Raw genomic sequence first — 27,030 nt, forward strand, 5'->3', positions numbered from 1 at the left:
ATGGTGAGGCGTGGCAGAGCAGCAGTGACAACCCTTCCTGCTGGTTTTTGAGGTCACGTTCAGCTTGACACAGGCCCCCATACGACGCTCACCTGGGAGGCAGGGCACATTTCCAGAGATATAAAAAGCAACCTTAAAAATATGGGCACTGATGCTTGGGGTATCCAGAATGTGTCTCAAAACGTGTGGCAACATATCCCAGGAGAAGGAGCAAGAAGGAAGTTGGTTCCAGTTGGCACAGCCAGTTCCACCCCTCCTTCCCCCACCCCAGGCCCTGAGTTTCACGGTCTGTAGATGAGGTTAGGTGTGAGCAGTGGCTTTCATGCTAGGCTTGGCGGAGCCCTGAGGGCTACAGAGCCTTCTCAGGAACTGTGGCATCAAGTCTTTAAGAGCCCGGATGATGGAAATGGGCTTGGGCTGTGATGTGCTGGTAAACACGCTCCCCCTGAAAAAAGGTGCTAATTCGTAGCATCTGCTGATTTCCATGGTGTAAATGCTCTCTCTCTGGCTGATTTCAAGCTGCCAATGGTTTCGTAACTGGCTTTCAAAATTCCTGAAAATTTAACTATTGCCTCTAGCAAGCTGGCTTTGGTGGCAGAAGAGAATTTGCCTTTGAGTGGTTTTAACCACATCCTCCCTGGGCCTCCGTTTTCTCCTGTGTAAAATGAGGCAATAATGGTTTCTATCAATTGGGGTTGTAGAGATTCTTGTGCATGTTAAATGCAGTGGGTGGAAAGCGCTCCATCGTCGCTGGGGCATCACCAGTTTTTGTCGCTGCTGTTATTATTATTATTATTTGTTTTACCCATTGGGCTTCCACTCAAGATTTTGTTTGAAGAAGATATCCCAGCTGCACCCGTGCTCCACCCCTGCTTACGTCTGCAGGGACCCATCACTTACTCACACCCCATCCCATTTTCTCAGCAGCCCTGGTGTCTCCGCTCCATTTTATTAAAGCAGAAAGCAGTGACAATTATTTTCATAATGAACTGGCTCTTCAAATTAATGCCAATTACACTATGCAATCATGATTAAGATTATGCATTAATCAACGGTGCCAACCTACTTATTAGCCTCTTTAAATAACGATCATGAGGAATGTATGGGAAGGGAGAGGATGGAGCGGAGCCAGTGGCATGGGGGAGCTGCCTCTAAGCGGAGCGGGGTGCTCTCTCTGGGAGCCGAGACCCAAAGCGGCCTTTCTTCCATGGGGCTGAGCTTGAATCAGAACCCCAGTCCTTCGGGCCCTGAGCTTCTGAAGCCCCTGGCACGAGAGGGAAAAGGGATATGAAGACCCAGAAGGGAGAGGGTAGAAGAACCCTCGACAGTTTACCAATTGATGAGGTTCAGTGCCCCCTTCCCTTCCTCCGAAAGCACTAGAGAGAAATGTGGTTGACACTCTCCCTGGAGGAGTGTCACCCCTGTCTTAGGTCAGGACCCCCACATGCAGAGCCTGAGGCAGGGATTCAGATGCACAGGGTTCATAGAGGGGAAGAGCACTCTTTAGGAGAACCTGTAGGGGAGTGAGCAAAGCAGGATAGGGAAGGCGTCAGGGCTGGGGGCAAAGGTGTCCTCAGGTAAATGCAAGGATGGGGGGGTGTCAGAAGGGGCTCCAGTGCATACATGCACCATAGAGTTAGTCCTACCCTGAGGCAAGGGGACCACCCTTTTGAGCCCCAGTATGAGCCAGTCATTGGCTGCGGGCTGCTCCCAGGGCAGAGGCAAGTGGTGGGACCTTCTGGGCAAGGTGGCCCCCTTCAGCTGAGAACAGCTCTCGAGAGAACAGGGCAGCTATGACTGGAACCAAGGTTCAAGCCCAGGTCTGCCTGTGTCCAGAGCCGGCTCTCTGACCCTTTACGCTGTACCCAAATATTGGCTGCCCAGGTGTCCCAAAATGCCCAGACTTTGGGAGTCACCTTGCCCTTACAGGTTCGAGTACAATGAGTCGCATCCTTGCACTGTGTCAGGGGCTGGGGGGCAGCCCCGGCCCAGCAGTCCTCCGAGAATTCTCCAAGCCTTCCAGTTTCTCCCAGTCAACTCTTGTTCCAGCCTCCTTCTCTGCTGAATTTCCCGTGTCCTCTCTCATCCCACCTCTTGTCCTGTCTCTGCCCTGATTTTCCCTGTGCTGGGCACTGCCCACCTCCCTTCCGTTTCCCCGGAGAGCACAAGCTGGTGTCAGTTCTCCAAGGCAGACCGTACTAAAGGATGGGCCCTGTATGGAAGGGAGGTGACAGCGCAGTGCAGGCGGACTAGAAACTAGGGACCAGCCATCACTGCGTTAACACAGCCCCTTCCTGCCGTGGCCTCACCCACCTTTGGGCCTGGGTTATATTCTCCTCCTCTTTCTCCATTTTGGGGCTACTTCATACCTATTCCCTTTCTCTCAGGCCCTTCTCTCCCATCCTCCCCGTCCAAACACCCAACGTCCCATCTTTGTTTCCTTTGCACAGAAATTCAGTACTGTCATAGTCTTACCTTCTCCCTCCAGGCCTGAAGGGACTTTTACATCTGAGATAAAGGCTGCCTTTCGCCTAGAAGAGGAGACAAACCAGCCCGCTGGCCAAATCCAGCCCACCACCTGTTTTTATAAATAAAGTTTTGTTGAAACCCAGCTGCACCCATTTGTTTACACATGTTTACCACTTTCATGCTGCAGTGGCAGAGCTGAGTGGAACATCTGGCCCCACAAAGCCAAAAATATTTACTATCTGGTCCTTTGCAGAAAAAATTTGTCAACTCTCACCCTAGAAAGCGGAATTTCAGAATTCATTTTGTTTTTACAGCTAGCGTTGTTTCTCGCCCTCTTTGAGAACCACCATTTCTTCAGTCCTGACTGTGTGCCACGCGTTCAGCTGCATTGTTTTCTTTCTTGCAACAATCAACCCTTTGAAGCACGTACCCCATTTTGCAGGTGGAAAAACTGAGTCCCAGAGAGACTGAGTAACTTCCCCTAGTGGAGAGAGCTGGGGTTTGGACTGAGGCACGGCTGTCGCTGGAGCCTGAGCAGAGAAGCTCTCTGCTGCTGTGTCTAATAGCCCGGGTCTTAGCGTGGGCTGGGGTCTGCCACTGACTTTTCTTCGCCTCCCAACACTCAGTTCAGGTTGGCACATGGCAGAGATGGGTGGGTGTCTATGGAACTGAATTGCATATCCTCTGGGCTCAGGTCTCAGTGGCTTGAGACATGTCACCACCCTTGCTAGATATTAGCCCGTCTCTCTCTACTCTCCTCCTCACCTGCCAAGGTCTGAGGAGCAGGTGAGGAGGTGTGAAGCCCTAGGAAATGGCTCTTTGTCCCATGACCTTTGAACCTCATTTGGGATGGGGGTCAGTAATGACCAGACCTCTCCCCCGGCTCTCTTGGAAGAATCTTCTTTCTAATTCTTACATTTTAAGATAAAAATAATACGTGTTTATTGTAAATAATTTGGAAAAATCAAGACACTACAGAGAGCAAGATTAAAAGTATCCACAAACCCTTTCTACCTAAAGATACCCCCTGGTAACAGGTTGGTACAAATCCTTCCAGTCTTTTTTCTATAGATATGTGCTTTTTGTTTGATAACTAGGTATCATTCTGTAATATGGTTCTGTTGCTTGGCGGGGAAGGAGGATGAGCATTTTCTGTGTCATTAAGTATTCTTTAAGAGCGTTTTTTAAAAGCTTTTTTCCTTATTACCAAAGCTCTCACTTGATGCAGAGGACTTGGGGAAAAAAAAGCACTAAGCAAAAGCAATCCATTATCTTTTTACTTTCTAGAAAGAACCTCGGTTAAAATTTTGGTGTATGCCCTTCTAGTGTGTCCTTTTTGATTTTAATTGGAATTGCATTAAATTTATAAATTAATTTAAGGAGAACTGACACCTTTACAATATGGAGCCTTCCCTTCCAGGAGAAAGTTATGTCCCGCCATTTATTCAAGTCTTCTTTTACGACCCTCAGTAAAGTTTTGTAGTTTTCTGGATATAGGAATTGCAAGTTTATTGTAAAGTATTTTATTTTTTCATTGTTGCTTTTGTGAATAGGGTCTCTTTTTTTCCTTATAATTCCTCACTGTTTATTGCTACTAGATGGGAAAGCTGTATGTTTTTCTGTATTTGTATGCTGGCCCTTTGATGAGCTGTGTTTAGTTTCCACCAGGTTTTCTTCTGATTCTCTTGAGTTTTTAAGAGGACAGTAATAAGCATCTGCAAGTAATAGTAATTGTGTCTTATTTCTGATTGTGCTAACAGTGTTTGTTATTTTTGTCTTATTTATATGATTTTAATGAATGTTTTATTATAGAGAATGTCTGTCATATACACTTAGGGAGAATGGTATAATGAATTTCCATGTACCCACCACCCAGCCCCATCAGCCAGCAACCCATGGACCCTCCTGCCTGATACACCCCCTTTCCGTCCACCCCTTCCATGTTATTTCGAAGCAAAACCCAGACACTATATCATGCCATCCTGTACTTTGACTGCTAATGCCTGCAAGTTGTTGAGTGGGTTTTAATATATTAAGTAATCTTCTACTTTTGGACATTAAGTTGTTTCCAGTTTTTTCAATATTTTGTCAAGAATATCTTTATACATAAATATGTTTCTCTGTCTCTTTTTCTAAATTTATATTCCTAGAAATGGAATTACCAGATCATATGGTATTTTGATCATTTATTTTCCTTTGAATACGTACACACAATCACATGATGGCTTTTCTGATTAGAAATATAACACATGTTCACTGCAGAACTTTTTGAAACTACAGAACAACACAAAAGAAGGAAATTAAAGTCACTCATAATCCTACCACTCAGAGAAAACCCCTCAACATTTTGGGATGCATTCTTCTCATTTTATTTTGCGTGTGCTCAGCATGTTTATGCACACCCACACAGACTCACATGCTTACACGCTATTTGTTACAAATTTAAGCCTGCTGGAGTACTGGGCGAGGGGGGAGAGGGGCAGATTTATTTGTTCACTGGTGGTGAATGGGTAAATAAAATGTGGTAGATCCATAGAAACCCGTCTGTCAGTTGTCATACTGTGGCAGCTGCGTGTTGCTGAAAGCTGTGCCAGCGCTGTTTCAAATACCGGCAGGGTCACCCACAGTGGACAGGTTTCAGTGGAGCTTCCAGACTAGACAGACTAGGAAGAAGGACCTGGCCACCATTTCCAAAAACATTGGCCATGAAAATCCTGTGAATAGCAGTGGAGCATTGTCTGATAGAGCGCCAGAAGATGAGAGGATGGAGCAAAGAAAGACCAGGCAGGTTTCCACTCTGCTGTACACACGGTCGCTAGGCGTCAGAATCGATTTGACAGCACTAACGACAACAACATCCATAGAAAGTAATATTATTTACCAATAAAAGAGAATGAAGTAGTGATACAAGCTACAACACGGATAAACCTCAAAAACATTATGCTAAGTGAAAGAAGCCAGATACAGAGGACCACATATTGCATGATTCCATTTATATGAAATGTCGAGAAAAGACAAATCTCTGGAGACAGAGAGTAAATTAGTGGTTGCCTGGGGCTGGGGGTGAAAACAATGATGGACTGTAAGTGGCCTCAAGGGATCTGTCGGGGCAATGGAAATGTTTAGCAGCTGGATCGTGGTGACGGTCAGACAATGCAGTAAATTTACTAAAAATCATTATACACTTACAACAAGGTGAATTTTCTGCAATTTCTTAATTGATTTTTAAAAAGAATAAAGACGTATTTGGAAAATCTAGCAAGCAGAAAGAACAAAGTCAGAAATCTACCACATTGGATTATTCACCTGTGTCGCTTTGAAATGTTTCCTTCCATTCTATGTCAGGGATAAAATGTCCTCCTCTTTTAACATGGGGTCACGCTGCATCTCCTGCTTTATATTTATTTCTCACTTAAAAATATATCATGGACATTTCCCAAATCGTTAAATTTTTGCTATTACATGGAAATATATAGCAAATGAGAATTTATCTACTGTTTCTCTGTCCAACGGGTGTCGGACGTCTGTACATCTTCCTCCCCACACATGATCTGTGTGCCCGTAGTTGCTGTTGGAGTCAATTCCTAGAAACCGAAATACTGAGCCAAAGAGAGGAGCATTTTTAAGGCTTTTGGTGTATTTCTAATGGCTACGGAGGAAGGCGGGGTGTACCTGATCCCACTTCTACCAACAGGGTATCTGAGCCCAAACACCCGCTGCAAAGCTGAGTGTTATAGTTTATTTTATATGTTTGCCAATGGGACAGGCGAGAAAATGACACCTCACTAAATCATTAAATTGAGTTTATTTGATGATTAGAGAGATTACACATAGCTTCGTACATTAATAGCTCCTTTGTATTCTTTTTTTCTGCTGTGAAACATCTATCTTGTCCTTTGCACATTTTTCTATTGGAGTATTTATCTTTTTTGTTGAGTGTTAAGTGCTCTTTATGAAATAAGAACATCAACCTTTATACGGCCATATATGTTACAAATATTTTTTCTGAGTTTGTTGTTTGCCATTTAATTTTGTTTATGGTAGTTTGGATGTATACTAGTTTTCTATTATTTCTGTGGAGCTATCAATCTTTCTCCTATGGCTCCTGACTTTATTGAAAGGCCTGGAAAGGCTTCCTCGACCTCAAATGGTTTAATGCTCACCTATATATTGTTTTTTGCTCCTTTAAAGTGTTTTCTTTCCTCCTTCCCTTACTTTCTTGCTGTTTAATCTTTAATCCATCTGGAACTTATTTTGATATATGACTTAGGATTGGAATCTAATTTAAATTTCTCCCAAATAATTGAATAATTGTCTCAGCACAATTAATGAATAATTCATCTTTTACTTACTGGCTGGAAATAGCCACCTTTATCATGTCTTAAATACTTATCTCTCCTTGAATCTCTTTCTGGGGGCTTTTATCTCCTTCCATTGATCTATCTGTATTTTCATATGCCATTAGGACATGGTTTTAATTAGTTGGCTTTACGATATATTTTAAATCTGGCAGTGCAAGTCACCTCCCATCTCTTTTTAGGCTGCTAGCTCCTGTTTAGTCTTCAGATGCATTTTACAGTCATTTTTTTCAAGTAAAAGAAAGATCCTTCTATGATTATGATTGGATCTGCATTAAACCGAAAAACTAATTTGGAGAAAACTGACATTTCTGTCCCTGAACTTCACTATCCAGAAACACGACACGCCTCCTCATTCGAGTTTACTCTTTTCTCTCTCACTTAAGGTGTTTTTGTCATCTTTAATACCAGAATTGCACACTTCTTTGGTTTATTATTAGTTATTTAATATTTTTTTGTTGATGCTGTAAAGGAAATCCTTTTGCCATTAAGTTTTCTTACTGATTATTGCTGATATAAAGAAACACTATTAATTTGTGCTCACTGGTCATTTAAGTTGACTGTCCTACTAGTTTTTACTACTTTTCATATTTAGGGCTTATTTTAAGGGTTTTTAAGGAAAGCGTATATATCATTTGCAAATAAGATTTTTTTTTTCTTTCCAAGAGGTGTGCCTCCAAATTCTTTTCCTTTCTTATTTCATTGGTTAGTGGTTTGGTGTGAACCTTTACCCTCCCCTTTCTTTTCTTTAATGAGAATACCTCTGGTGTTTCACCACTAGTGTGCTATTAAAGGCTGATTTGAGCTCAAGATGCTTCAAGGAAGTGTCTGTTCTGGTGCTAGTTTATTAAGCATTCTTAACAGCAGTAGATATTGGATTTTATCGAATGGCTTCCTGAATTTTGTGAGTTGATCGTATTTTTTTCCCCTTTGAACTATCGATGTGATGGAATGATATTCATAGATTTCTTTATATTGAACCACCCTTCCATTCCTGAGACACAACTCCACGTGGTCATGGTCTGTTCACCTTGTGACATTCTGGTAGATGCTACTTGCCAGCACTCAATGGGGAATTTTCATAGCAATGTTATTAAATTGGTCATTTTATTTTGGCTCTGTCTCTCAGTCTCTGTTATCAGGAATTTGCCAGCTGAGTGAAATGAACTAGGAGGATTTTCATATTTCTTATGCTCCAGCACAATTTCTATGTATGGGAATTATCTAGGATACTATTGAACATTTGGAGGGGAGAAATCTTGTCCATAAAACCTTCTGAGCCAAACGTCTTTGTTAGCATGCCTCCCCCGCTTCTCCAGCACACACAATTTTGCCCATCTCTCGCAGGAGGAATCTTTGAGTATGCAGACGGCCCCAATGCCCAGGTCATGAACGCCGAGGAGCATGCCTTTCGATTTTCTGCCAACATCATCAACAGGAACAGGACTTTGCTGCCCAACACAACCTTGACCTACGACATCCAGAGGATTCACTTCCATGACAGCTTCGAGGCCACCAAGAAGGGTGAGTGTGCGGTGGCTGACTGCTCTCTTCTTCGCCTGGGGAGGGCTAGGGGTGCGTTTGCTGTCCGAGGTCCTGAAAACGGGCCAAAGCTTGGGATGGGTTTGGGACTTAGAGCTTTTTCTGCCCGGTTTCAGGACCTGCTTCAGTCCCAATTCAGCTTAGGCTGTGTTATCCTTTAGGAGCGGTGGGTTGTTCATCAGGAGTTCCCAGGCCACTGGCAGAAGCCATGAGGAAATGAGAGGCCCTGGGAGGGAGGTGGGGGGTGAGGGGTGGGGACTGAGAAGAGGCTAGGGAGGTACCAACAAGGAGGCCAGCCCAGGTCTCCAAGACTTCTGAACTGAAGCTGATGTTTTTCAGACTTATTTTTTTCTTTAATTGAAATCCTACCCAGAATATCAATATTTAAATCACATATAGAACAGATAATATGTAGATTCAAATATGCAACATTTACTTGCCGTAAAAAGACTTACTAAAAACAATGAAGCTCCTTCTATGACTACAACAATTTGACCCCAGAGACTATGAAGTCTGACGCTTGAATTCTCGAAGTCTGACATTGGCCTCAGTGTCCAATATGTTTTCCTATTTTGTTGCTGCAAAATAACAAGAAAATCGTAATTCATAAAAATAAATTGCAGTAGGTTAAAATTTAAAAATTTTAAAAATTAAAATAAAAGTTAAAGTAAAAAATTAAGCAGTTTTCCCCACACCTGAATTTTTAAAAATAAGAACAAATGTGGGGCTGCATCCTTCCTCGTTAGTGACATATTTACAATAAACTCCAACAACTGCACAGAAGGGACTGGAAAATTTTATTCCAAGATCCTCACACACACAAAAAAACAACCAGGGTAACTTGTCAATACCTGAATGAGCTAGCAGTTTCCAATGTAGTATATAGCACATTTGAGTATACAAGGGTACTCTTTTGTTACTGTTCTAAAAAAACGTAGTTAAGGGGACTAGCCTGGTGGCCTAGTGGTTAAGTTCTGTATGCTCCACTTCAGTGACCTGGGTTCACAGATTTGGTTTCCGGGTGCAGACTTATACCACTTGTCAGTGGCCATGCTGTGGCAGTGACCCACATATGAAATAGAGGAAGATTGGCAACAGAGATTAGCTCAGGGTGAATCTTCCTCAGCAAGAGAAAAAAGAAGAAGAAGAAAGAAAAGAAAAAATGTCGTTTATCATTGAAATTAACTTAAAGGCTTAGATAACTCTGGAAATAGCTTCCATAGAACCCTGGAGTTCCATGTCACTCCATTTAAAAATCTCAGGCCTAAAGAATCCGTTCCCAGGGAAGATTAGGTCGTGCTTCCTATTATAAGCTTGTTTTTCTCCTTCAAGTCCCTTATCACAATTTGTAATTAAATAATTGTGTGTGTTTAGTGTCTTTCCCCTTCTCTGCAACATCACTGAGAAGAAGTCTGTCTTGTTGACCGATATAGCCCTGGCACCTAAAAGACTGGCATATAGAAAGTGCTCGATGAAATGATTGTTGAGTGAATCAATGACTGAATGGTGAGAGAATAGGGCACGGGAACCTGAGCGTCATTTCCCAAGACCCCTGTCAGCTGAGCTTAGGGACAACATCATTCATGCATCTTGGGAAGACTGAGGGCCGTCCACAGGGGACATTTGGTCTTCCTAAGGGGTTCCTAGTGGCTAATTCAGGTCCCCTGGGCTCCCAGGTGCAGACTGCCAAGGTGCCGCCTGCTGCTGGCTCTGTTTTCCGAAGCCCTGTTGCGGGTGAACGTCTCAGCACAGAAAGGCAGTACAGTGTGGGCTTGGAGCCAGGCCGCCTGGACTTGCACCCTGTCCACTCTGGTACTGGTTGTGTGACCTTGGACAAAATACCCTCTGCCTCAAGTGTCTCATCTATGAAATGGGCACACCTCCGTGAAATACTGAGAACAGTGTCTGGCACGTAGGAAGTGCCATATCGGACTTTGCTCTTATTACGTTGGCTGCCTTGCTCTCCATGACCTGAGCCTTCAAGGCAGGGCCTCACATCGACAGGCACTTTCCCACTGCTGGCCCCTCTCCCACCTGCCCTGCTCCTCCTTGTTCTGTGCGCTGCAGGTCAGAGGGTCCCTGACGTTCAACACAGTTACTGCTGACGTTTTTCAGGCCACTGCCCTGAGTCTCAGAGCCAACCTGCAGGCAGACTAGAGGCACCTCGTCCTGTTAGCCTCAAAGAGTTGTCCTTTGCCCATCACCCTTCTCCCCATGCTGTCATGCCTTCCTCCCTGCCCGTGTCCTCCCCACTCCCTCCCCAGCATGCCCTGTGGCCAACGCTGTGCAGTCAGGCATCCACCTCCCTGTGGAGAGCCCGTGCTGGCCCCCTCTGCCAGGCTTCATCCATCTAGAACATGACTGAACTCAATCAAAACTGCTCAGTAAAAAGGTCAGGACACAGAACAGACACCTAGCACCAGAACACAGAGGGCCATGTGGGCACAACCGCCCCAAAGGGCTAGGCTGGGTCTTCTGTCCATTTTTTCTAAAAATCACTAAAATAAGACGGTAAATCTAGTGATGCACCTGCGATTCAGCGCAGGGACCTTCCCCAGCCAGCAGCGAGCCCGGGGCGGAGCTTCAGAGCCTTCCAAGGCACTTCCTCCAGGAGGAACTGACAGCCCCGCTTTGTGGAACTGCCAGGTGGTGGGTGAGCAGCTTGAGATAGAAACACCCAGCTCTGGATGGTCCAGCCAGACTGGTCCAAGCAGCCAAAGCCACAGCCCCCTCCCACTCTATACCAGGTCACGTGACTTGTTTGCTTACAACCTGGATGGTGTGTCCCAAGATTCTTTCCCCAAATCATCATCAGAGCCCATGAGGGCCCATCCAGTCTAGCCCCAAGGTGGCCTCCCAGCCACATACGTGCCGCTCTCTCCCTCAGCCTCTGGGTTTTAGCCATACCTGCCATCCTCAGGGGGCCATACTTCCTCCAGCCTCAGGACTTTTGCACATGCTGTTCCCTCTGCTTGTAATTCCCTTTCCCCATCTCACCTCTGCCCTGCCTTTTGTCTGGCTAACTCCTCCTCCTCCTCTCTGGGGAGCCCTCCCCACCTCCCTGGATGAGGTCAGGCCTCCTTGCTTCCATCTTATAACACCGGATTTTTCTTTCAGAACCCTGACCCCTGTGTGTGTGTGTTTGTGTGTGTGCGTAATCCTGTGATCATTATCTATCTCTCCCACTAGATTACACATCCCTCTGCCTTTTCACTGCTGCATCAGAGAGTTATTGTTCTGACTGCCGGTGCCATACACTGTCTTTGCGCTTTACATAAATAGAATACAAATGTGTACTTTTCTGAGTCTTGCTTCTTTCAGTCTCCAATATGTCCGTGAGGTTCATCTCTGTTGTGGAATATAACAGTATCTATTGTTCTTCGTTGTTGGCTGGTGTTCCATTATAGGAATATACCATGATATTTAAAAATCAAATTTACTGTTGCAGATTTGAGTTGTTTCCATTTGGGGCCATAGAGTAGTGCTGCTGTGAACATTCTGGAGACGTCTCTTGACGCACTCATGGGTATGTACCTAGGGCAGGAGGTGTGAGGTCACAGGATGTATATGTATTCAGCCAAACTTGTTCCAAATTTGCTGCCCTGGTCTGCACACCCTCCAGCAGTGGGCGGCTGTTGCAAATTGCTCCACATCTTCACTAACTCTCGATGAAGTCTGTTTTATTTTTAAAGTTTGACCATTTGGTGGTTTATGGAGTGGGTGTCTGTGGTTTTATTTTGTATTTCCCTGATGACCAGAGATGTGGAGCGTCTTTTCATATGCTAATAGATCATTTGAGTCTTCTCTTTCCTGGAGTGCCTTTGGGGCCTTTCCACCACTTTTAAAAATTGAGTTGCTTGCCGTTTCCTTATTGATTTGTAGGAGTCTTTTATATATTGTGGATAAGAGAACTTGGTTGGCTGTATGTATCGCATCTATCTATTACAGATAAGTTGCCTTTTCCCATGCTTAGTAGCATCTTTTGAGGAGCAAAGTTCTTAATTTAAACAAGTCCAATTTATCAATATTTTCCATTATGGTTAATGCCTTTTGTGCTCTGTTTTTGTCTATCCTAAGGTCATGAAGATACTCTCCTATGTTTTCCTGTAGAAGCTCTGTTTTCTCTTTCATCGTTAGCTCTATGATCTATCTCTAATTGATTTTCTGTGTATGGTGGGAGGCAGTGGTGGAGGTTTATGTTTTTCTCTGCAATGCTGGTGGGAGTGAATACTGGTTCAGCTTCTCAGGACAACTGTTTGGAAGTATCTACTAAAGCTAAATGTATGCCTACAAGGATGTTCCCAGCCACGTTATTGATAACAGCCAAAAGTGGGAAATAAATTAAAGGTCCATCAACAGGAGAATGGATAGATTGGGGTATAATTACACAATGGAATTTGAATCAGCAAATTAAAAAGGACAGACTCTTGCTACACACAGCATCACGGATGAGCCTTACAGATAGACTGTTGAGTGAACGAACAGTGGGCACCTCTCAGAGAGGAAGAGGGAAGGAGCACACAGCGGGTGTTAACTGGAAGGGGGAGGAGACAACGTTCTAGATGTTGGAAATATCTAGATCCTGATTCACGTATTAGTCACATGAGTGCAGTTATATGTAAAAATTCATAGACGTCTGTGCCTCAAATTAATGCACTTTATTATGTTGGGTTCTACTTCAATAAAAACAAATTTACGTAGCTTCTCTCTGCCTTCGCTCTCCCTTAACCTCCCTCTGCTAATGCACCTAAGATAGGCCCCTGCTGTGGTTGGAAGCACTGCTATCTGACCCCAGAGGAGGTTCTGCTGTGGGATCATGCTCCCCACTGGGCACCCTCCATCCCTCGGGGAACCCCATGTTCCTTGATTTTTCTTTTGATTTTTGGTGTTCTAAACTGCATTTCTCAGGAGCATCAAGAGGAGTCTTCCAAGGGGGTGAACTTGGGCATCCTTCTAATTAACCCAATGATCATTTATTTTCCCTAGGCAGAGGTTCCAGTCACCACTCTCTTTCCCACCAGCTGGATCCAGGCACCTCGGGCCACGAGGGGCAAGGAGATGCAGAGGCACAGAGCCTGGCAGTGCCTGCCCTGCCAGCTCTGGTTGAATCAGTCCTTCCCTCCACATGAGGCCCAGGAGGCCTTTCCCCATTAAAAAGGACTTTCACTTATGTCCTTATCTTAAAATGTTTTGTGGAAAATTAAAAGATGAGTGACTGCCAGGCAGCACCTGAGCCAGCAACCCAGAGCGCGTTTGCATTTTCTTCCAAGCCTGACCGGAATGGGCCTGGAGCCGGCCCAGCGCTCCCCAGGCTCCTCTGCCTTCACTTATTCTCTGGGCTGCTCAATTCCTTTTAAGACGTAAATTGATTGGGATAATTTCTGCTCTGACTACAATTGCCATGGAAAGGGGTGGGGGGACTGCATTCAGGCTGTGGGCTCCTGCAATGACTGCGAACCACTGAGTTACTGTAAAATGACCAGAAAATGGATTCAAAATTGAAGCCACAAATAATGTAATTACTGCAGTATGTGCTCAAGGCTGCCAGAATGAGGGTTGGCTGCTGCCCTGGAAACATCTGGAGATAAAGCTGCTGCTGCTGCCGTAACCTCTGCCCTGGTCCATTTGGGGAAACAGTGTCCTTCCAGACTGGAAGATCCTCAGAGGGTGGAAAGAACATGGAGGAGGCAGGAAAGGGGATGTGGAGAGAGGCCAAGGAGAAGAGACAGGTGAACGGCAGGACTAATGTCTCCAGCCACCAACAGTGAGATCCAATCACGGCATCTCCGGCAGAATGAAACTCAGTGTGGTCATCATCATCATGTCACCACTATTGTCACCACTCTCAACACCATACACCATCACCACACTTACTGTCATCACCATCCCCAGTGGTGCCTCCTCCACTCTTAACATCAACACCACCGTCGCCACGCCTACTATCATCATCACTATCACTGCCATGACAGTGACGTCTTCAGCATCACCAATCTCATCAATGCCAACATCATCACCACTATTACTGTCATCACCATCAACATTGTTATCACCGTCTCTCTCATCCATGCTCACATCCCCATCATCATTCTTACCGTCATCATCACCATTGCTGTCATGATTATCCTCGCCAATCCCATCATTACATCAACAACATCAACATTATCATCAATTCCGCCTTCATCAACACCATCACCATTATCATCAACAGTCTCACAATATGGTCCTCATCCTCACAACCATCATGACAGTTACTTTTATCGTTATCCTCATAATCCATGTCAAAACCCAAATCACTTCCTTCAAGGTCACTCTTACAACCCTTTGCATCACCACAATTTGTGGTTGGTCCACCCTCTCTTGCCTCAGTCAAACAGATACCCAGACCTTGGGTCTGGGCAGGAGGCACAACCCAAGAGGCTATGCTGGGTGCAGGTGGGGATGGCAGGGCAGCATTTGATTGCCTGCTTCAAGGCATAGATCAAAGGGGAAAATCCAAAAGACAGATTCTTGGAGGTGGTAGTGGGAGAGCATGAGGCACACAGTCATTCAACCAGGTCATCTACTGGAAGATCCTAGAGGGAAAAGAAAGAGAGTAGAGACAGGAAGCGATGGGACAGGTACCAGAGACATCAGAGGACAGCTAGAAGGTTCTAAACAGAGGCAGGGGGTAGAATATGAGGGAACCCTAGAGATTTTATAGGGTGCCTACCTCCTCAGGCTTAGGCAAGAGGGAGTGACCAGGCCTGGATGCTGTCACGTACTGTCACCATCTCCTCCATCTTGGTATCCAGCCTCCATGGCCACAAAGTGACCCGCATGTGGTCTCTTCCCTCAGGGAGCACCTGCTCTTAAGGGGACAAAGTGGTTGGAGAAACACTCCACACACCCAGACAGCAGAAGAACAGTGTGAACGGGCCGTGAGAGTACAGGTCAGGGCCTGGCCTCTTTGGGGCGAAGGTCCTGAAAAAAGAGAATTATCTGCAAATTGGACAATTCACCAGAAAACCCAGAGTTCCTATTTTTGAAGCATTTATTATCGCTGGGTTTATCCCACACAGAGTGTGGCCCGTGGTTGTTGGCTCTCAGGTGGACATAGCAGACAAAGCAGTTCTTCCCCGATGTGGCCTCCAGACCCACACTGCAGGAGCACCAGGAAGGCGCCATATGTCCCACTGTGCATCCTCTCCTGCATTTGGCATCGGCTATGAGGAATCCTGGTCACCCAGGAGATACCCTCCATGCTGGCCCTGACACTTCCCACACATGGCTGTCCTGTCCCATGTTCCAGGTGCTTCCAGCAGACTCCTAGCAGTAAGCGCTCCATCCCCAGGATGCTGCACCTTTCACCTGAGCCATAGGCGGCATTCTCTAGTGTTCTTGAGGGAAGTACAAGTCTCCAGAAAAACAACTACAATGTATATCTCTTATTCCCAGGAGGCAGGGAGGGAGGAGGAGGTGGATGTCAGTGGAGGGGAAAAATACCCTGAAGACAGCCTGTTTTGAGAGATTTGAAACCACCGTGTATTTTGAGCTCCGTGGTCCCACCCTTAGCCCAGGTGAGAGGACCCCTTCCCAGGGCCTGTGCTTTGAAGGTGCTGCCCTCACTGTCCTCTGCTCAGCATCTCCTCCCAGGACAGGGCATCAATGGGATCAAGGAAGCTTGCCACCAGGAGCCTGCGCCCAGCCCTTCTAGTCTTTTCTCCAAGTACCTAGAACCCCGAATTACCTGTCCAGTTGGCCCTGAGCCCACCTCCAGGCCTGCATGAGCCTCTTCCCTGGGCTGAACTCCAGAGGGACAGCCATGCTGTCATTGTCACTAGCAGTGACCAGAGGCACAGCTGTTTACAGAGGGTGTGGACAGAACTCTGACATAAGGCGTGGGGCGTCCACATGGAGAGTGTAAGATCCCTTATGGTTCAGGGTGGAGGCAGTGGCCAAGGAGAAGGGGGCAGGATGGGGCTGGTGCCACCCCTCCCCACGTCACTGTGGATGAGAAGTCTCCATCCTCACCTGACTTTGCAGGTTGTTGTGAAGGTCTAGCCATCAAGGAAGGAGGAAAGGGCGTGTTTTATGTAACAGTTCTGTTAGCTTGCCTTACATTTGACTATTCAGCCACATAATATGTGGGCCTTCATTTGTACTCTGGCCCTGGGCCCTGCAAATCTTAGGGTGGGCCTGAGCCCAGGAGGTCATTCCCAGAGGCCCTTGCGGCAGCCAGGTCATGTCTGAATCCACAGCGTATCCGTGCTTAGGCTCTGTCTTGCCTCCTCCTACATGCATCATATGTTCATCTGTGTGCATGTGTGTTCACCCATGTGCATGTGTGTTCATCCATGTGCATGTAGTGTTATTCCCATGGCCACAGGCTGGTGAGGTTGCTGATGCTCTTTTGATGGGGCAGTTAGGGCTTTTCTGTTTGCCAGTGTCAGAAAACCAAATCCTAACCAGCTTAAGCCAAAAGAGGATGTCTTGGTCCGTGTAACCAAAGTCCAGGGTTCCACCTGCTTGGGGCTCATATTTCTTTCTCTCTCGTGGCTCGCTCCCTTCTGCACCAACTCCATTCATGGACAAGCACCGTGCTTTCTTTGTGAGCACAGGCGGCTGCTGCACCCCCAGATCTTACGTCCTCCCAGGTCCAGTTTCAGCAGGAAAGTGCCCCTTCTCAGTGCCGGGAGGTCTCCTGGGGGAGGCCAGTGAGCAGCGGGCCCAGGGTCTCAGTCATGGGTCGGGAGTGGAAAAGGCAGTGGAGCCTAGAGGAAAATTAGAGAAGTTGCCAGAGAAAAGGGCTGTCGTTCATGGGGAGCCCTCCCCTGTAGGCCCCTGAGAGTCCCTCTTTATCGCTCTTTAGGCACCATTCCTGCGTGAGCCCATGCCCTCCCTTTTAGCCTCAGCTGCCCTGGCTCCGCTCATTTAATGCTCTGCTGTGCCCACTGATGTTTGCCCTTCCAGCAGCATCTGCTGTCTGACCTGCCTGAGCCCTCGGGCCTCCCCCAAGAATATGAACTAGAAAGCAGGGGCGCAGCATTCACTCACTTGGCAAATGTTGACAAAGCACCTGCTCAGAGCAGTTTTAAGCACTGTGGATACGGCAATAAACCGCATAGATCCAGCCCTTGCCTCCTCGGAGCTTGCATTCTAGTGGGAGGAGAAAATCAACAAATGGACAGGGCTTCTAGTGGTCATTTAATAGACAAAGAAACAAAGCAGGGTATGGGGTTTAGGGAGTGTGGCTGGGCGGGGCTTGTTATTATAGATTGGGCAGTGATGACTCTAATAAGACACACAGATGCAGAGACCGACCTGAAGGGAGGGAGGGAGTCATGTGGATACTGAGGGAAGAGCATTCCAGCCAGAGAGGACAGCAAGTGCAAAGGCCCTGCAGCAGGAGTGTGCTTAGTGGGTTTGAGGACATCATGGAAGCCAGTGGGCCTTGAGTGTTCTGAGAAAGGATGGGAGATGAAGCCAGAAATGTGGTGTTGGTGATGGGGACAGGGGTGGGGAGGAGCTGCCATAAGCAGGGCCTCGTCAGTCACTGTAAGTACTTTGGCTTTTACACTGGGTGAAACAGGAACCCTTGGAGCAAAGGAGTGATGTGATCGCCCTTAGGCTGTGAAAGTCTCACTCCAGCTGCTAAGCACAGAATAGACAGTAGACAGGGTTACTGAGCAAGCTGGAACCAGTGAAGAGGCTTCTGCACTAATCCAAACGAAAGACGATCGATGGTGGCCTGGACCAGGGTGGGGGTGGTGAGCAGTGGTCAGGTTCTGATGTATTCCGAAGGGGAAGCAACAGGAGTTGCTGATGGATTGGGATGTGGGGTATGAGAGAAGGAGAGGAGTCCAGACAAAGCCAGGATTTGGGACATACGGCCCTGGGACAGTGGAGCTGCCGTTTACTGAGATGGGGGAGGCTGGGAGGTGAAGAGGGGTTACGTTTTGGGTGCGTTAGGTCTGAGATGCGTCTTAAACATCCAAATGGTGATGTTGAGCGAGAGGTGAGATATACAGGCTGGATTTTAGGAAACAGGTCGGGGCTGGAGGTTTAGGAGTCATCTGCAGACAGGTAGGTGTTTCGTTCCTGTTTGTTTCTCCATTTCCCCCCAGAACAGGGCCGGGCACAGAGCTGGTGATGCCAGGCACAATGATGATGGCGTCCTTCGTGAGCACCGTGCTGAGGGTCTTCTGTGCATTATTTTATTTGACCTTCCTGTGATTTCATGAGGCGGGTGCTATTGCAACCCCGGTTTCCAGATCTGGAAGCTGAGATTCAGAGAGATCATCAACCGTCCACCATCAGAGGGTTCCGGTTGCTGTTTTTCCCACATGTTTGTGGGATCAGCAAGATCACGGCCCCTCCATGCCTGCAGCCCCCAGCTGCCTGATGAGGCCCAGCACTGACCTGTGCTGTCCTTCCTCCCTCCCTTTGTTGCAGCCTGTGACCAGCTGGCGCTGGGTGTGGTGGCGATCTTCGGGCCATCACAGGGCTCCTGCACCAATGCCGTCCAGTCCATCTGCAATGCCCTGGAGGTGCCCCACATCCAGCTGCGCTGGAAGCACCACCCGCTGGACAACAAGGACACCTTCTACGTGAACCTCTATCCCGACTATGCCTCTCTCAGCCATGCCATCCTCGACCTGGTCCAGTACCTCAAGTGGCGGTCGGCCACCGTGGTCTATGACGACAGCACAGGTGGGTAGCCAGGTCGGACGGGGCCGAGGGCAGGGGGTGAGGGGGGTAGAGCCCCAGGAGCGGGCTCTCCTCTGCTCGCCCAACTCAGCTGCCCCTGGGGAGAAAGTCCACACTCACACCCAAGTTTCATCCAGTCACACCAGCATCTCACCCGCAGCCCAGTGCACACCAGCCCCACCTGCATCTCACTCAGCTCCACCTGCTTCACACCTGCGTCACCCCCTCCCCACACTCCCACCTCCACCCCAGCAGCATGCTAAATCTGCACTCAGCACCCACCTGAGCACCTGCACAGCCGAGCCTGTACCTGCCTGAACTCCTACGCTCACGCATTCCCATCTGCAGCAAACACATCGGCTCCATGTGGCTACGAGTACCAGCTTTGGACTCCAACAGGCTGGTACACGTGTGCCGGCTCTGACGATTACTAGCTGGGTAGCACAGAGCTGTTTCCTCCTCTCTCTTTCCAAGGACTTGAGTCCCAAGATGTTTCTTAGCCTGGCCTCTTAAGAGAGAGTGACCTTGGCAAGTCACTTAACCCCGTCTGGCCCTGCTCTGCCCACATGTCAAGTCAAGAGCTCCAGCATCCAGCCTGGAAAGAGCCCTCCAGCTCTCCGTTGCCTGTGATTTGCTGTCAGCTCTTGATTACCTCCTAATGGGAAGCGGGAATAGCAGGGAGAGAATCCCTCAGAAAAGACAATGCGCAAGTTGCTTATTTAACTCAGTATTCTACACGCATCTATTGAGCTCCTGCTACACCCAAGGCACCAGGCAGAAGACTGTGGAGGGCAGGGACCCCCACCCCAGCTCAGGGCCCCCAGCACGAGGTCTCTGCCATTAAGGGGCACTCCTGCCCGCCTCCAAGTCACTTCCAGTGTGGCTGCAGCCCTGTGGGTTCTTCTGTCTTAACGTACCACTACGATTGATTGTCTCTGAGCCTGCTTCTGCCTCCATGAGCCTTCTGTGCCTCCAGGATTTAGCACAGGGCCCGCGACAATGTAGATGTCTTTAAATGTTTGGTGAACTGAATCAAATTGAATTGAATCAAATTAAAAGTCAAGTTGAAATAAGCTATAATTAAATTTTTAAGGAAAGTGTGTGTTGGGCACTGGTGAGGAAGAAGACATCAGGATGTGGTTATCCCATCTTTCTTTGAGAAGTTAATATATTCTGGTAGAGTAAGTACCCACCCAGAGGTCACCGGTCATTCCAGGTCATCAGAACTAAGAATCCAGTGACATGTACACAAGTCAGAACTAAAGGCCCCTGGGGAGAGGAAGCTGCGTGGCCCTGGTTAGCCTGGGCTGGCTCACCAGAGGAGGAGAGACATGAGCTGGGCCTTGAGGGTGGGTGGACGGAGGGGGGAGTCGCAAGGGCATTCCAGGTGGAGGCCTGGCTGGGGGAGAGGATTCAAGTAGGGAGGGTGGGAGGGAAAGGTCAGATAGACAATGTATCAGGCTGTGCAAGGTCTCTGCTGTCCAGCTTCAGAGGCCAGACTTCATCTTGTAAGCAGCCAAGGACCCCTGAGTGCTGTCGAGCAAAGAAGGAGAATAATGAAAGCAGAGTTCTAGAAAGCGGCTCTGACAGCAATGCACAGGGAAGGGTAGAGGGAGAGCCTGGAGCAAGAAGATGAAGTGGAGGCGGCCATATGGGTCCAGGCAGGAACAAAGGAGGCCTGAATTTGAGGGGCTGCTTGGAAGAGAACTTGGATGGAAGAGAAGAATCGGTGTGAGCGGGCGATATCAAAAATATGTAGCGAGGGTGTCAGGGGCACAGAGCGGTCAGAGCAGTCACTGGCATAAACCACTGCCCAGCAGTCCTGGGGCCTCTGGGCTGCATGGGGGTGGAGGCAGAGGCTTTGCAGAGGAAAAGATGCTGTGCTGTGGCCTGAAGATGGATGCCATACCAGTGAGATCAAGCAGAGCCGATGCTAAGGTCTGGAGTTTCCTCTCCTCGGGTGCCTTTAGCTCTGACTGTGTGTACATGTCACTTTAGTCTTAGTTCCGGTGGCCTGGAATGACCAGTGCCCTCTGGGTGGGCACTCACTCCCCCACAATACAATTAACTTCTCAAAGAAAGGTGGGATAACACCTCCATCTCTTCACCCTTACCAGTGCCCAGCACACTTTCCCGCAATATTTAATTATAGTTTAATTCAACTTGATTTTCAATTTGTTTCAATTCAATTTAATTCAGTTCAATGAACATTTTGAAACCTAGGGGAGTCCATGATGGAGGTGGTCTGGTCAAGAGGACACTTGGTACTAAGGATTCAAAGTTGGACTCAGACAAACAGTAATATAACTTCGATGATGAATAGTGGGTAGTAAGAGATGTGCTCCCAGAATCAGGGTATTTCAAGGGGACAGGACAACTTGTGGTCATCAGCCCCACAGAGTGGGAAGCACATTATAGCAGGCTTTGGCTGTGTTTGCTTTGCGGGGGTGTGTCCATTAGGATGTTTTGGCAGCAAGTAACAGTCAACCCAACTCAAAGTGACTTGAGCAATAGCCACTTAGTTATCTCCCTGACAAGAAGTCTGGAGACGGGCCTTTCTGGGGCTGGTTTAGCAGCTCAACAGAGTCGGGGTGCTGGGTCAATATCACTGCAGCTCTCTCAACTTCCCCCCTCATAGTCACAATGGAGTTGCTGCAGCTCCGAGCATCACAACCTCACATGATGACACTCCGGGAAATAGAAAGAAAAGAGGGAACAGCCAAAGGGATTTTTCTTAGTATGACTCATGCCTCTTATTAGGGAGGAAAATCTGTCTCAGAACCTTCTAGCAGACCACTCTTTACAGCTCAATGAGTTTGTCCCCACAAACGACCCTAACCACAATCAAACAGGAGTGGTTCTTGCCAATCACGAGTCATCTCTTGGGAATGGCACATTGCCACCCAAATAAAATCATCGCTCTCTTAGCATGCTAAAGAGGGTACCTCAGTTATCTATTTCTACAGTAATTCTGTGTGATAAACCAGCCCAAAAACTTAGTGGTTTAAAATAATAATCACTTATTTAGCTCACAAGTCTTCAGAGTTGATGATTGACTGAGCTTGGCTAGGCGGTTGTTCTGGTCTCAGCTGGATTACTCACCTGCCTAGGGGTTGGCTGACTGTTGGTTCATCTAGCCTGGCCTTGGCTAAGGTGGCAGAGGCAACTGGGCTCTCCTCCACATGTCTCTCATCCTCGGGCAGGCTAGCCCAGGCATGTTGTCATGACAGTGGCAGAGGCACAAAAGAATGAACCCAGTGTGCAATTTCCATTTCAAGAGTCTGCTTGTGTCATGCCTGCTAATACCCCATTGGCCAAAGCAGACCACATGGTTGAGCCCAGTGTCACGAGTGGGGCAGCCCACCTGCCCATGATTGGAGGGCACTGCAAAGTTACATGGCAAAGGGGGTAGATATAGGGAGGCGTGAAGAATGGGGGTCATCACTGCAATCTCCCCCAGGGGGCATTGTTTTAAAATGTACCTGGGATTTCATGGATAGGTATGACTGAGTGATGACATGGAGAGATCAATGCCACTGAAAGGAGAGTTGTTACTGACAGTTCCCTAGAAACAGGAAGGGGCACACCACAGCATGCAGGGACACATGGAGAAGCACCAGGCCTGAGCAGGAGGCAAGAGCGAGGGGAAAGCACGAGTACGAGCTTTTGTGCAACAATGGCAGAAGTTGTTAGGTGGGGACATCCCCTGTTGGGCAGGAAGCAAAACACAGATGTTGGGTTTGTGGTCGGATGGTGTATAGTGTGACTTCGTGTGCCGGTGAAAACGCAGAGTTGATAGCGACATAAACAACTTTGGCCATTCATTGGGCCCATGATTTCAGGATGCCAAGTCATCAGTTACAGAATATCAAGAATGATTATTACAGGAACCAACAGTGTTTGCCCTGCGAGCTTTGCTGCACCCCTAATCTTCACAAAGACAAACTCATATCGAGAGTGAAGCAAGGAGCTTAGGAAAAGCCGGGTGGAGGGACGGTCCCCGCCCAAAAGATTGGATCTCAAATTTTGACCCCATTGCTAGCATGTTGCAAAACCTTGGGAGGGTCACTTCACCTCTATAGGTTTGTTTATGTGTAACGCTGGAACAGAAGTCGTCATTCTACATGCCTCTAGGACAGGGAGATGGTTAAATAGCGTAATGATTGCAGAAGTGCTTTGTAAGTGAAAAGCGTGATTCTAACAACCGTGATTCACTGCAGATATTCTGAGAGAGATTGATTAGGGAGGCAGCCGGGAAGGAAGGCTCATCTCAGGCACACAAAGAGCCGGCCCCTCTGCTGGGTGCACCGAGACGAGCCCCGGTCTCCCTCGGGAATACACTGATGGGAAGGAGGCCTGACAGTTGCTGCTGGAGAATGTGGGTCACTCCGTGTTACACGGGGCACTGCACTTGGCTGACAAGAGGACTCTGGTGGCCTCTGCTCCAGCATCCATGCTGTCCCTGTCCTCATGTCCTGGGTCCCCAAAGCCCACGTGTCTGCTGATGCCGTGCATGAGTCTAAAACCCGAGAGAATGGGAGCAAAGTGTGCACTCAGGGCCTCGTGGGGTCACAGGTGTGAGCGGGGAACATCATTCAGCCAAACTAAGAATTCCTGGGGTTAGTTTAGTGGGGCAAGGCTGGGTGTGTGTTTGGGGGGAGCTTGGGGCCCCTCCCTCCAGTGCTCGGGTCAACCGACATCCTCCTCCTGCTCCCCATCAGTGTTAGAAGGCACTGAGGCCCCTGTTGATCCAGACCAGACTCCAGGGCCCTCTCCCAGCCGTGCAGCTGGGTCTGAGACCTTTCAGGGACAGGGGACTCCTGGTGCCCACAGCCAGGGTAGAGCTTGTTGGGAGCTCTTTGGGAGCCATAGGTCACAGGGGTCCGTCTCTGTCCTCTCCAGCAGAGTGCCGCGAAGGACACCAATTAAATTGCTTTCCTGACATCCAGCCTCCAGGAGCAGGAATGAGAGGCTGAGCAGACCCAGGCGTGTGCACCATAAATGGCTTAGGGACCGGGCTTCTCTGCTGGAAGTCTTCTGAAGTGGGCTGGCTGTGTTGGGGGGACTCTCTCCAAAGAGAGGATCCTGTAATGGTTGATTGCAAACTTTTATCCGGCGCAAACTAGCTTACGCAAAAAAAGGCGGGAAGGGGTGGCAAGGGAGGGGATTTTGTTGGCTGCCTTTACTGAAAAGTTCAGGAGTATTTTAGCTTCAGGTACCGTTTGATCCAGAGTCTCAAATGGGTCTTATCAGGATTTATTTTCTCTCTCTGTGCCCTCTCCGAATTCTGCTCTGTTAGAATCGTTCCCAGGTTCTATGTGGTGACCCCCATGCTTACTTCCTCCCTGTTTGGGGTTAAATGGAAAAGGGAGTATCTCTTACCAGTTTCTCTAGCACATTTTCTGGCAGTAGGGCCAACTAGTGTCACATGTCCATCTCTAAGCCCGTACCCCTGCCTAGAGGAATGTGTGTGCTCACTGGCCAGGCTGGGGCCGCATGCTGTGCCTCTAGAGCTGGAGAGGGATCCCTCCTGAGTCATATGGCCTGAGAGAGGGAAAGGAGTTGTTCCCCAAAGGAAAACCAGAGTGTTGTTAGTGGGGGTGTGGAGCATGGCTGAGTGGACAATGCAGCCTGGACGCTGAGCCCTGCGTACCAGCAGGAGGCCCAGCGGGTGGGAGGGGATGGCCTGCTTGGGATCCTGGCCCCAAGCTGGCTCAGCCCCTCCCTGCAGAGGGTGGGGCAAAAAGAGCAGCCTGCAGGCTTGCTCCCGGCTAAAGAGAGAGGAGTCAGCAAGAATGGACCTTGAAACAGGGACAGAAATGAACTTAATTAGACCTAAGCAAGCCATTTGTCTCCAGGAAGTGACATTCAGTTTTCCCTGGAAGTCCCCAGATTAAGTGGTTTTGCAAAATGCCAAGGTGGAGGATGGAACTCTCAGTGTGGGGAGAAAAAAAACAGCAAGTCAATCCAATTATGGGAATTTGTGTGGAGCATCACCTAAGGGCCAGGCCCTGTGCTGGGGGCTAGGGGGACCCGGCCCCCAACGTGAAGGAGCTTGTGGCAGGATGAGGGGAATGGGATGAGGCCAGAGGGGGCTAGTGCTGAGGGAGGAGACCACTGAGCTGGAGGGGGCTCTTGGGTAGGAAAATCTTGACTGGACAGAGCAGGAGGGGTGGGCTTCATGGAGGAGGTGATTGCATTTGAGCCTGGATGAATGGGAAAGGCCTACTGAGGCAGCCTGCCCTGGAAGGCAGGGGGTGGGAGGGACTGGACACAAATACCACTTGGCCTTTCTCAGTCCAACAGTTGGTACACTTGAGCCCGGAGCCACCACTGGTGCCCATGTCTTGGAAGCAGGTTGCTAAGGATGTTTAGGATGATTATGTCCCATGCCTCACAAAGTTGCAGGGGGTGGGGGGACAAAGAGGGGTGGCCTCTGGTTCAGGCTCCATAAGTCTCTACCCCAATTCTGGGTTAGCAAGGAGCCAGTGGGTGTGGTCAGTGGGAATGTGCTGTCTGTCTGTGCCTACTTTGGGACCCACTTGTGTGTACACGTATCTGTGTGCACATGCCTTTATCCACCTATGTACACATATGTTTATAGACCAACTGTATGTCCTGTTCACATCAACATGCATGTAAACATGCGTCTGTATGGGCACACACTTCGACATGCACGTGCAGACCTGTACAGCTGTGTGCACATGTCTGTGCCTGAGTGTGCTGGCACCTATGTCTGGACATGTCCGTGCACATGCACGTGTCTCCGTGGGCCTCGTATCCGTGTTCACGCATGTCTGCAGACCCGTGGCCACAGGCGCGTGTACGCCTATGAGTCTATGCATGCCCACAGCTGTGTATAATATGTGCACATGTGTGTCTTTTGTGCCCCGGTGCCTCTCAGGGCTCATCCGACTGCAGGAGCTCATCATGGCCCCCTCGAGATACAACATCCGCCTGAAGATCCGCCAGCTCCCCCTCGACTCTGACGACTCTCGCCCCTTGCTCAAGGAGATGAAGCGAGGCAGGGAATTCCGCATCATCTTCGATTGCAGCCACACCATGGCTGCCCAGATCCTCAAGCAGGTGCGTGAGCACTGACCCGCACGAGGGATGGTTGGGATCTGCCTGCCGCTTCTCCCAACTCCCCTTTCCCAAATACAGGCGTGATGGGGGCCAGATTAAAGTTTGCCTCTTAGTCCGCCTCTTTCTGGCCATGTGAACTCGAGTGGTCCTTTTGCCTCTCGGAGCCTCGGTTTCACCGGCAGCAAAAATGGACACACTCCGAGTTGGCACGCGGATGGAATGAGATGGATGAGCTGCCACAGCCAGGTGCATGGAGGGTGCTGAGTCAATGCCGGTTTCCATACCACCTCCTGCAGGTGGGAGGCAGGGGCTGTCGGAAGGGCCTGAAGCCACACAGGACGGAACATTTTGGGAGGCACAGAGAGCCCTGGGGTCCCGGGGACAGCCTCCGGGTGCCTCACCACCTCTTCCGGTGACTAACTCCCCGTAGCCCCCGGCTCTCGGTGTTACTCTCCTAACGCAGGAGGTTTATCAGGGTTCCTCGCACCATCTGCTCAGCTCTGCAGTGACAGTCGAGGAGGAGAGCAGCTCTCAGTCCTGGAGGGGCCCCCATTCCCAGACACAGCCCAGCATGGCATGCAGGGAACAGGAGCAAGCTCTGCCAGCCACCTGAAAAATAAACAGTGAAATCACCCACAGCCCCCTCTGAGGCGGCCACAGATGAAACCAGAGCCGCTCTGATGTGAGCCAGCGCTTTGTGTAAAAGGCAATTCTGTGGTCCCACAAAGCATCCCCAGTGCTTGGAGGAGGCACTCTGTGGGGCTTCGACATGTGACCCTGTGAGATGCAGGTGGCAGGGAGGGGACACAGGGCGTGCAGGAGGAGAGGTGCTGAGCAGGGAGCGGGAGCAGGTTCAAGGCCTGGCGGGAGGGCTTGGGTCCCACCCTCC

The 27,030-nt window shown here is 48.8% G+C and overlaps 1 protein-coding gene across 1 annotated transcript in view; it reads left to right on the forward strand.

The window, feature by feature from the left end:
- GRIK3 (glutamate ionotropic receptor kainate type subunit 3) overlaps positions 1-27,030 on the forward strand; it is a 219,204-nt gene that overhangs the window by 119,079 nt on the left and 73,095 nt on the right. Inside the window, exons 2-4 of the mRNA XM_046660203.1 lie at positions 8,175-8,351; positions 18,801-19,058; positions 25,960-26,141. Of these exons, the coding sequence (XP_046516159.1) occupies positions 8,175-8,351; positions 18,801-19,058; positions 25,960-26,141 (617 nt within the window). The remainder of the gene's footprint in view (positions 1-8,174; positions 8,352-18,800; positions 19,059-25,959; positions 26,142-27,030) is intronic.

The sequence above is a fragment of the Equus quagga genome, chromosome 5 (assembly GCF_021613505.1).
Source record: "Equus quagga isolate Etosha38 chromosome 5, UCLA_HA_Equagga_1.0, whole genome shotgun sequence".
NCBI lineage: Eukaryota > Metazoa > Chordata > Mammalia > Perissodactyla > Equidae > Equus > Equus quagga.